The sequence below is a fragment of the Strongylocentrotus purpuratus genome, unplaced genomic scaffold, assembly GCF_000002235.5.
Source record: "Strongylocentrotus purpuratus isolate Spur 01 unplaced genomic scaffold, Spur_5.0 spur5_scaffold_7, whole genome shotgun sequence".
Classification (NCBI taxonomy): domain Eukaryota; kingdom Metazoa; phylum Echinodermata; class Echinoidea; order Camarodonta; family Strongylocentrotidae; genus Strongylocentrotus; species Strongylocentrotus purpuratus.
The window spans coordinates 9,983,972-9,995,855 of record NW_022145613.1 but is presented as its reverse complement, the minus strand read 5'-3'; the positions used below and the strand labels follow the sequence as shown (position 1 = coordinate 9,995,855).

At 36.7% G+C, this 11,884-nt stretch overlaps 1 protein-coding gene across 13 annotated transcripts in view; it reads left to right on the top strand.

Annotated features, from left to right (window-relative positions):
- Window positions 1-2,653: 2,653 nt before the first annotated feature.
- LOC588928 overlaps window positions 2,654-11,884 on the top strand; it is a 111,923-nt gene continuing 102,692 nt past the window's right edge. For 4 of the 13 annotated variants that reach the window (XM_030974331.1, XM_030974330.1, XM_030974333.1 and 1 more), the window contains exons 1-8: window positions 2,654-2,988; window positions 5,721-5,963; window positions 6,598-6,840; window positions 7,475-7,717; window positions 8,352-8,594; window positions 9,229-9,471; window positions 10,106-10,348; window positions 11,526-11,768. In XM_030974331.1, coding sequence (XP_030830191.1) covers window positions 2,880-2,988; window positions 5,721-5,963; window positions 6,598-6,840; window positions 7,475-7,717; window positions 8,352-8,594; window positions 9,229-9,471; window positions 10,106-10,348; window positions 11,526-11,768 — 1,810 coding nt within the window. In that variant the 5' untranslated portion in view covers window positions 2,654-2,879. The remainder of the gene's footprint in view (window positions 2,989-5,720; window positions 5,964-6,597; window positions 6,841-7,474; window positions 7,718-8,351; window positions 8,595-9,228; window positions 9,472-10,105; window positions 10,349-11,525; window positions 11,769-11,884) is intronic. The other 9 variants (XM_030974327.1, XM_030974337.1, XM_030974334.1 and 6 more) reach the window with 6 other exon arrangements.

The following is an 11,884-nucleotide window of genomic DNA, read 5'->3' as shown; positions in this document are numbered from 1 at the left end:
GCGATTTATGGCACCCCTCCCGATATCTATTGATTTATTTAGAATGTATATATTTGTTTAATTTATAAATTTCCTATATTGTCTTTGGTTTTAAAGTCCGTTAACCTTGGCCGAGGCGTTTTCTACATTAAAAAAAGACCGTCAGTATGATATTTGGGATAAATATTTCACTCTAAGATCGAGTTTGTCCTTAATTTAATTTTGGGTTGACTTCACAGCTTCCAAATGTTAAATAGTGCATTTAAACTCTCAATCTAATAGTCGTTTGAAGTGATTTTTCCCTCTAAACCAAGCCGCGGCGCGCCGTTGCCACACCATTTCCTATCGTATTATCATTTTGGCTCGGTGTAAACAAATCAGAGGTAAAATATAAAAAAAGAAGCATGTTACAGGTTGAATATTGGTAATGGTTGTATATTAGGCTAAAAGGTGTTCCTAACAGTTCTCACTTTTAAAAGTAACTGTTTGATCTGCTTCAAAACGCATCAGTTCTTTGGATTTTACTCAAACTTGGCAGAATTCATCCCTAGGGGTAGGGGACCCAAAGTTTTTCAAATGGTTAAAACTGTGTACATATCAAAAGACTTCTCCAGATCCAAAACTTGAAACGTATGGTTTCCACATCTTTCGAGCCTCTTTTGTCCAAGTTACACCACCCATGCACGCACCGAGCGTACTACTGAAGTAATGCTACGGTCACAAAGATTCGTACGAACGATAATTTCGTACGAATCTCCCTGTTTTTCCATTGTCTTCCCGAATTTCCATTGTCTGAAAATCGTTCGTACGGCGTTCGTAGCAGTTCGTAATGGCATTTGTGACCGAGGCTTTAGGCACAGTAAATTACAAGATCTTTGGCCTGGATGGACGCCTCATATATTGTAATTCATACATGCCCATATTATGTACGTCATCACTCTCTTCCCCGTGTTCCCCGTTCTCTTCCAACCTTACTGTTTTGTATTCATCGTTTTACTTGATTTTGTCTTTGCCTAATGAAATGATGATAATAACAGTAATAATAAATAAAAACAAAGTTTTCTACATGCTGTATGCCAGCTGAAATCATTATTTTCACGTGTTATTACCTAAGGCGGCTGCTAGGTCAAAAGCATGCATCTTTCAAGAAGCCTGCACATTTAAAAAATGTTAAAAATAATCCCAATCCCCATATTGGGGAATGGGATTTTTTTTAAACGTTTTGAACCATCATTATACTTTCCAAAAGTTTACAGTTTCATGTAAGCCGCATTTCACATCAAGTCAATGTAATGCAAGGGGGAATGTAATCAATTTTAAAATCATTGTTTTCATGTGTTAACCAATTATGGCACTTGAATTTTTAAAGGCGAAAGGAGGCATTTTAGTCCGAGGGATTTAAGCGGGATCTTTTCGACTTTTGAAACCTTTTCGGAGCCTTTATTAATATTTTCTACATTCTCGATTTTCATATAATGAACATTTTACATGATTTAAGGAAAATGATAGGGGAATTCTAAGCTAAATATCCTCGTTTTCTAGTGGTAGCCTATAGCAGATGACTGTGTCAAAAGCATGCATATAGTCCCTGTGATTTATGATGGCATTTATTGAAAATCAAGGTTTGAAACAAATGTTTTTTCGAACTCTCCTTCCTTGCTCGTGCAAAAATCAGACTTCGAAAAAGTTTGAATAAGCTATGAAATATCTAGGAAAAGGGGACACGTTTTAACGTGGTAACCTATAAGGCTAAATAATCGTTTCGAACTCGTTTCCTTCCCACAGCGATCACCGCTAGCCTTGTAGGTCGAGCGTACTAAAGAGAGACGGTTTTAATAGAAGCAAAAAATGAAAGTTTTGGGCAAATTCCGATTTAAAATAAGAAAGTTATGAATTTTCGAAGTTGCAATCTCTCTCTCTCTGTTGTTGTCCCTCCGCTTTTCGGAGATCAGCGAGTTTATCGCATTCGAAGTAGTACGTAGGCTGCTGTAAATGTGTTATAAAATCCTTAGTTGGAGGGTATGGAGTGCAGGTGATGGGCATGAATTTTGTAAAGATTGTGAAGTGTCATCTTTAAAATAGAATCATTGACAGTGGAGGGAAGGGATGGATCATATGGCAAGAGAATAGCGCAAGTCAGAAGGGAAGGGTCCTGGGTGTTGAGCAGTGGTGTATTTGGTGCAGAGTCGAGGACATTATGCAATCAATCGGAATTGGCAACACTTAACTCTAGGTAACTTTGAGGGTTCAAATCTTACGAATAGAAACGGGGTGACTATTTCGGGATATATAGGTTCCCGGGCTATCATTGACCGTTATAAAGTCCTTTCCACAACCAATGGCTGGCAAATTTATGTTCGGTTCAAGCCCCCCCCCCCCCCCCCCCCCCCCTCCGGAAACGGAGGGACCGCATGCGTGTTCAAGTCTTTAATGAATTCTATTTAAGTGCCAAACTAGAGTCTGTGCTTTTACAGACCATGTCAGGTTGAGGCGTGCATGGAAGATGCGCATTCATGCAGTCTATTCTTTGTGAAAAGACATTACGCAACGAAGCAGTGGAATGCTACTGATCTTATTCATAACTCTCTCCTCGACCAACGCCTTCTATTATATCCATTCAATAATCTGATACCTTTTCTTATATCACCCGTAACTCGGTTGATCGCTGCATATGGACTTTGTATAAGCCCATAACTGCTTTGGCTTTGCATTACGGTGGTGTGTCGTTTTTTTTTAAGAGACCGCAGTTTTCTCATTGCCGGTGGAGTTTTTCCTCTGGACATCATTGGAAGTGACTCCTTGGAGGCGACTCCAAGCACAATCTGATGATAGAAAATTCCTAGGAGAGTTTATGATTAAACATACATGTATAAAAATACTGCGAAATACTGCAAGCCAACATGTCCAGCGACCGAGGCCTAGGGCTTCTTAAAGGGCGGCACGGTCTCCTGTGTATTTTCTTTTCTTCCATGATTATTTCCACTCAACAGCATGGATATGGTGGTACTGGTAAATATCGTACAAATATTAGATAGTAGATCAACGAAGTGCGGTTCATAATCCGTTTGTGAGTGTAATAGTGAGGAATACATATATGTCATGTTATTGTAATAATTGCTTGAACCAGAAAATTACAGATAGCTGCAACTCTAGTAAACGGTAAGTTTGTGTCAAAATTATCTGCCTCTAGATTCAACAGTAACATGATTGGCAACACTGTTCCCAGATAATCCTATATCTAATTGTCATTTTGTTTAAAATAATAATTATGTGTCCCCATTAAAATGTACTTAAAATTGGTGAAACTGACAATTGTTTTAAATAACAAGTTACTATTGATTGTTGATAACTCAAAAGTTGAAAGTCCGGTGAGTTCAAATCACAATACCACTTTCTTTTCTCACGTCTTTTTAGTTTTAGTTGAACCTGTACTTTGGTTCTACACTAGGATAAGAAATTTGCACATTACAAAGTTGATAGTTATAATTGTAGATGCGATGCACAATGCTTTGTAATAAGTAATAACTGATACACACATATGTTCTGCCTTGATTTGCAAAAAATAAAAATAGTTTTAAGCGTTACTGTAAGAATATTATTTTATGGTCATAAAACTAATTCAATTCAAATAAATTTTAATATCCTTCACCTTTGTCACGTAAAAATTCCAGTCTGCTACAATCTACTGTGTATGAAGCCGTGAAAGCAAAAGCTAATTGACGATTTTAAGTATCATTCTTAATTTAGTAACCCAGAGTTTGACTATTTCGAATGTTTTTGTTCATTAAGGGACACTTTGGCTTTTGATCAGTGCAATTGACCATACTATGCACCTAGGGCGTTTTCACCCTTGAAAGAAAGAAAAAAAAATCAATTATTGGGTACGCCAGTATAGTTATTTATTCAGACAGTAACTATCATCAATACAACCATTTTGTTTGGCATTTATTTTTAAAGAGAATAATTTGTATGCAGTTTGAAAACTTTGTTGACTGTTGTAAATATGTGTTCTGTGTTAATCAATAGATTTTTAATTTTTTAAAGGATGCCTTGTGTTTTACAATGCTGTTGTTGTTATTTAAGAGGACAATTTTTTTATATGTATATTCCACACTGGCATGATATCTTTTTGTGACATTTAGACCTTATTATTGGATACGCAGACCTTTCATGTGTTGTAAAGAACAAAACTTCTCCTTCTCTCTCTCTCTCTCTCTCTCTCTTTCTCTCTCTTTCTCTCTCTCTCTCTCCAAAATGAAATTTATTTGTAAGCTTGATCTTATTCAGTTTAATTCTGAAGAGTGACAAACACCATTATCATGACGTCATAGAAAATATTTCCGAATGCTTGGTAGAAAATTATCAAATGGGCGGATTTCTTGATTGTATTATTTCCCGATCACGAGTGTATCAAAGGTAATACAAAGTTTTGGGGAATTTTTGAAAAATGGCTGGATAGTGATTATTTACAATTTTGATTATTTGGATTCCCCTGTGGATGTATTATAAGCACTAGAAAATTTAGCCCCTAAAACACTTCTGCTTCTGAGATAAATTGAATATAAAAGTTCACCGGTGCTCCCGGTAAGTTTTGTGAAATTTCAAATAGCGCCTACGGCCATACAATGGCAGCTGCGACCATGAAAATCTCAGAATATGTAGTTGTGATATATAATTTCCAAACGGGAATAGCCAATCGGTCGATTTTAGTCAATAAACATTGTTTTATAGCTAAATTAATATATTGATCTTGAGAGGGAGCTATACAACATAAACAGTTTATTTTTACAATTTCATCATTTTAGACTCGATTTCAACCGCGCCAACGATCACTGAATATTGTAGGATCGCATGTGCTTCCAATATGTTCATTTGAACCAAATTCATGACCCCATACCAAAACTTTGTATTACCTTTAAAGCAAAATTTAGCGCGTAATGTTAACAAATTGTGTAATTCATTTGGATGTACGGTGCTTGCTCTGGCGACCATAATGGTTATACTGTACACGAAGACCTGTATAGTCAATATAATATAACGAAATATTGTATAGCTTGATATATGTTCCTTTACTTTACTTTGGTAGATAGGTCTATGCTTGGAAGATATAGTGTAAAGTTGTTGTCGGTGGTGGTGGTGATGATTTTGATTGCGCTCTTTGAGATGGTGATTTCCGGTAAATTAACTTGTGTCTCCGTTGTGAGTTCTAGGCGATCTTGTTGGAAACTATTGATATACCACGCAGGCGCGTACGCAAGGGGGTGGGAGGGGGATTAACCCCCCTTGTTTTTTGTTGTATGTGTGTGTATGTATCCGGTTTGTATTGGAAATGGCATCTTTTTAGGCTTCATGCTCTAGCACCTTACATGTATATACAATATTTATGCCTCCGCAACGTACGAAGTAGCCTGAAGCACTATGTTTTAGGGTTGTCCGTCCGTCCATCCGTCCGTACCTCCCGTTTACTTGATCATGACTTTCTCCACATCTTTACTTTTTGGTGATGCTGCCCTCAAGGTTATCTAAGAAAACCATGTACTGTATAAATATTTATGTATATTAAATTTCATGCATTTAGTTCTATTAGGTACAGAACATTTTCCATTTTCGTTTTTAGAATTTAAAAAGGCTAGCCACACATTAAGCTAGATGGATCTTATGGAGAGACAGCTTAAATCAATGATCTTAAAATTCCAGATGTAAGTTTTCATACCGCTTTGATTTCATATTGATCCTTACAGACAATGAGAATCCAGTCATCAGTGGATGCCCGACCGATCAGAGTGTCAACACAGACAGTGGCAGGGCTACAGCAGTAGTAAAATGGACACCACCTACAGCAACAGATAACTCTGGTAACCAGACGCTGACATCTTCGCACAATCGTGGAGATCTCTTTCCTATTGGAAACACCACAGTGACCTACACATCAACAGATGCTGCAGGAAATATAGATATATGTACCTTCCTTATAACTGTGGCTGGTAAGTTTGTGAAATAAAGACGAAATGAAATGAAAAAGTGAAGTTTACAAGATCATTATAGTTGTAACTCTGTGTTATTTCCTCTTCCGTTTTCCGTTTTCCCTTCTCTCTTCTATATACCTTTTCTTTTCAGCTTTTATTTTATTACGATCTTTGAAGTTTTCTATTTCTGTGGCAATTTAGTAATATAAAAGCAAATGTCAATTCCGGTTTGTATTGGAAATGGCATCTTTTTAGGCTTCATGCTCTAGCACCTTACATGTATATACAATATTTATGCCTCCGCAACGTACGAAGTAGCCTGAAGCACTATGTTTTAGGGTTGTCCGTCCGTCCATCCGTCCGTACCTCCCGTTTACTTGATCATGACTTTCTCCACATCTTTACTTTTTGGTGATGCTGCCCTCAAGGTTATCTAAGAAAACCATGTACTGTATAAATATTTATGTATATTAAATTTCATGCATTTAGTTCTATTAGGTACAGAACATTTTCCATTTTCGTTTTTAGAATTTAAAAAGGCTAGCCACACATTAAGCTAGATGGATCTTATGGAGAGACAGCTTAAATCAATGATCTTAAAATTCCAGATGTAAGTTTTCATACCGCTTTGATTTCATATTGATCCTTACAGACAATGAGAATCCAGTCATCAGTGGATGCCCGACCGATCAGAGTGTCAACACAGACAGTGGCAGGGCTACAGCAGTAGTAAAATGGACATCACCTACAGCAACAGATAACTCTGGTAACCAGACGCTGACATCTTCGCACAATCGTGGAGATCTCTTTCCTATTGGAAACACCACAGTGACCTACACATCAACAGATGCTGCAGGAAATATAGATATATGTACCTTCCTTATAACTGTGGCTGGTAAGTTTGTGAAATAAAGACGAAATGAAATGAAAAAGTGAAGTTTACAAGATCATTATAGTTGTAACTCTGTGTTATTTCCTCTTCCGTTTTCCGTTTTCCCTTCTCTCTTCTATATACCTTTTCTTTTCAGCTTTTATTTTATTACGATCTTTGAAGTTTTCTATTTCTGTGGCAATTTAGTAATATAAAAGCAAATGTCAATTCCGGTTTGTATTGGAAATGGCATCTTTTTAGGCTTCATGCTCTAGCACCTTACATGTATATACAATATTTATGCCTCCGCAACGTACGAAGTAGCCTGAAGCACTATGTTTTAGGGTTGTCCGTCCGTCCATCCGTCCGTACCTCCCGTTTACTTGATCATGACTTTCTCCACATCTTTACTTTTTGGTGATGCTGCCCTCAAGGTTATCTAAGAAAACCATGTACTGTATAAATATTTATGTATATTAAATTTCATGCATTTAGTTCTATTAGGTACAGAACATTTTCCATTTTCGTTTTTAGAATTTAAAAAGGCTAGCCACACATTAAGCTAGATGGATCTTATGGAGAGACAGCTTAAATCAATGATCTTAAAATTCCAGATGTAAGTTTTCATACCGCTTTGATTTCATATTGATCCTTACAGACAATGAGAATCCAGTCATCAGTGGATGCCCGACCGATCAGAGTGTCAACACAGACAGTGGCAGGGCTACAGCAGTAGTAAAATGGACATCACCTACAGCAACAGATAACTCTGGTAACCAGACGCTGACATCTTCGCACAATCGTGGAGATCTCTTTCCTATTGGAAACACCACAGTGACCTACACATCAACAGATGCTGCAGGAAATATAGATATATGTACCTTCCTTATAACTGTGGCTGGTAAGTTTGTGAAATAAAGACGAAATGAAATGAAAAAGTGAAGTTTACAAGATCATTATAGTTGTAACTCTGTGTTATTTCCTCTTCCGTTTTCCGTTTTCCCTTCTCTCTTCTATATACCTTTTCTTTTCAGCTTTTATTTTATTACGATCTTTGAAGTTTTCTATTTCTGTGGCAATTTAGTAATATAAAAGCAAATGTCAATTCCGGTTTGTATTGGAAATGGCATCTTTTTAGGCTTCATGCTCTAGCACCTTACATGTATATACAATATTTATGCCTCCGCAACGTACGAAGTAGCCTGAAGCACTATGTTTTAGGGTTGTCCGTCCGTCCATCCGTCCGTACCTCCCGTTTACTTGATCATGACTTTCTCCACATCTTTACTTTTTGGTGATGCTGCCCTCAAGGTTATCTAAGAAAACCATGTACTGTATAAATATTTATGTATATTAAATTTCATGCATTTAGTTCTATTAGGTACAGAACATTTTCCATTTTCGTTTTTAGAATTTAAAAAGGCTAGCCACACATTAAGCTAGATGGATCTTATGGAGAGACAGCTTAAATCAATGATCTTAAAATTCCAGATGTAAGTTTTCATACCGCTTTGATTTCATATTGATCCTTACAGACAATGAGAATCCAGTCATCAGTGGATGCCCGACCGATCAGAGTGTCAACACAGACAGTGGCAGGGCTACAGCAGTAGTAAAATGGACACCACCTACAGCAACAGATAACTCTGGTAACCAGACGCTGACATCTTCGCACAATCGTGGAGATCTCTTTCCTATTGGAAACACCACAGTGACCTACACATCAACAGATGCTGCAGGAAATATAGATATATGTACCTTCCTTATAACTGTGGCTGGTAAGTTTGTGAAATAAAGACGAAATGAAATGAAAAAGTGAAGTTTACAAGATCATTATAGTTGTAACTCTGTGTTATTTCCTCTTCCGTTTTCCGTTTTCCCTTCTCTCTTCTATATACCTTTTCTTTTCAGCTTTTATTTTATTACGATCTTTGAAGTTTTCTATTTCTGTGGCAATTTAGTAATATAAAAGCAAATGTCAATTCCGGTTTGTATTGGAAATGGCATCTTTTTAGGCTTCATGCTCTAGCACCTTACATGTATATACAATATTTATGCCTCCGCAACGTACGAAGTAGCCTGAAGCACTATGTTTTAGGGTTGTCCGTCCGTCCATCCGTCCGTACCTCCCGTTTACTTGATCATGACTTTCTCCACATCTTTACTTTTTGGTGATGCTGCCCTCAAGGTTATCTAAGAAAACCATGTACTGTATAAATATTTATGTATATTAAATTTCATGCATTTAGTTCTATTAGGTACAGAACATTTTCCATTTTCGTTTTTAGAATTTAAAAAGGCTAGCCACACATTAAGCTAGATGGATCTTATGGAGAGACAGCTTAAATCAATGATCTTAAAATTCCAGATGTAAGTTTTCATACCGCTTTGATTTCATATTGATCCTTACAGACAATGAGAATCCAGTCATCAGTGGATGCCCGACCGATCAGAGTGTCAACACAGACAGTGGCAGGGCTACAGCAGTAGTAAAATGGACACCACCTACAGCAACAGATAACTCTGGTAACCAGACGCTGACATCTTCGCACAATCGTGGAGATCTCTTTCCTATTGGAAACACCACAGTGACCTACACATCAACAGATGCTGCAGGAAATATAGATATATGTACCTTCCTTATAACTGTGGCTGGTAAGTTTGTGAAATAAAGACGAAATGAAATGAAAAAGTGAAGTTTACAAGATCATTATAGTTGTAACTCTGTGTTATTTCCTCTTCCGTTTTCCGTTTTCCCTTCTCTCTTCTATATACCTTTTCTTTTCAGCTTTTATTTTATTACGATCTTTGAAGTTTTCTATTTCTGTGGCAATTTAGTAATATAAAAGCAAATGTCAATTCCGGTTTGTATTGGAAATGGCATCTTTTTAGGCTTCATGCTCTAGCACCTTACATGTATATACAATATTTATGCCTCCGCAACGTACGAAGTAGCCTGAAGCACTATGTTTTAGGGTTGTCCGTCCGTCCATCCGTCCGTACCTCCCGTTTACTTGATCATGACTTTCTCCACATCTTTACTTTTTGGTGATGCTGCCCTCAAGGTTATCTAAGAAAACCATGTACTGTATAAATATTTATGTATATTAAATTTCATGCATTTAGTTCTATTAGGTACAGAACATTTTTCATTTTCGTTTTTAGAATTTAAAAAGGCTAGCCACACATTAAGCTAGATGGATCTTATGGAGAGACAGCTTAAATCAATGATCTTAAAATTCCAGATGTAAGTTTTCATACCGCTTTGATTTCATATTGATCCTTACAGACAATGAGAATCCAGTCATCAGTGGGTGCCCAAGTGATCAGAATGTCAACACAGACAGTGGTAATGCTACAGCAGTAGTAAGCTGGACCCCACCTACAGCAACAGATAACTCTGGTAACCAGACACTGACATCCACTGACAATCCTGGAGACTACTTTCCTATTGGAAACACCACAGTGAACTACACATCAACAGATGCAGCAGGAAATATGGAAATATGTACCTTCATTATAACTGTGGCTGGTAAGTATATATAAAAGAATGTTGAGTGCCTATCGCCGTTATAAATATAACATACATGTCAATAACCTCGATCTGTGGTCTTGGCTATATATAACATCCCTCTGGTAAATTCTGAATTTGTTGGTTCAAATATTTTTGCCTAATGAATTCTGGAGCATTCAATATTTGTATGATATTTATCTTTCTTATTTGCTAGCTTTCATTCCTATCTTTTCTCTCCTTGACCTCTAGCTGGTAACTCTTTGTGTCATTATTGTGCCAGCGTTGGGGACATGGAGGGAATTTTCAGCGCAAAACTTGAAATGTTGTACTTTGTTATTTTCATTTCATTAAAAAAAATTGTACCGTAATCCTAAACTGGTTAGATTGCTGAATTAGATTAGAAGCATGCAGCGTAATTCTGTTTTGCTCTTCACAAAAAAATAATAACGTTTACATGTTTACATTTTTATCCCTATACTTGATAATAATAATAATAATGATGATAATAGTAATGGCAATAGTAACAATGATGATGATGATGATGATAATGATTATGATTGTGATAATAATAATGATGATAATGATAATAATAATAATGATATCAATAATAATGATAATATAGATGATGATAAATTATAATTATATATAATATATAGATATAGGAGTTGGAAATGTTAAAATTTATTGGTGAGAGTTATACAGACTGTTTCGCCAGTATATATATATATATATATATAGGCGTGAAGAAAATGGTCTAGGAACGTGAGACGTAGCTGTACTTTACAATTTTATTACGACCATTTTCTTCACGCCTACATATTCTGGAATATCTGTTGTCATGTCAGAGCTGAGAATTCTCACACTTTTATATATCAAGATATTATATTATACTTTGAATAAAAGGAGGCATGTGGATCATGTAACCGACAAGGAATGCCAGATTGGATGTGGTCGGTAGGGTAAAGACATAGAAGAATCGCAATATCCATGTCCCCTTACTAGTGGACTCATTTGACAGTTCTATACACTTGATGGTATTTCAATTTTTCACCAAAACTAATAATGGGAGACATGAACCATGCAATTACATGACGTGCATTAATTACATCATGATGGTCTACACCCTGTCTACACAGTATGTTTGTGGTTGTTGCTTTAGCTGTAACTGGTCAATCTTGCTTTTTATGTTTTCTAGACATTGAAGACCCAGTTCTAAGTGGATGTTTTTCCTTGCTCACCTTAAATGCGCTTCCCGGTGTGCCTTTTGCTATTGTGAATTGGGTTGATCCAACAGCCACCGACAACTCTGGGTTGGTTACTGTAACAGGCACCCATTCTTCAGGGAACAGGTATAACATCGGCGAAACAATGGTCACATTTACAGCAGCAGACGATTCTGGGAATGAGGACATGTGTACATTTACAATTGAAGTAGTTGGTGAGTTTTTATAACCTGCAATAATATTTCTGAATCAGATGTTTAGGGCTATATGTACACTCTTGTCTATTTATACCCAGACGTTGTGTTGTGTGTATACGGACAGATTATGTATG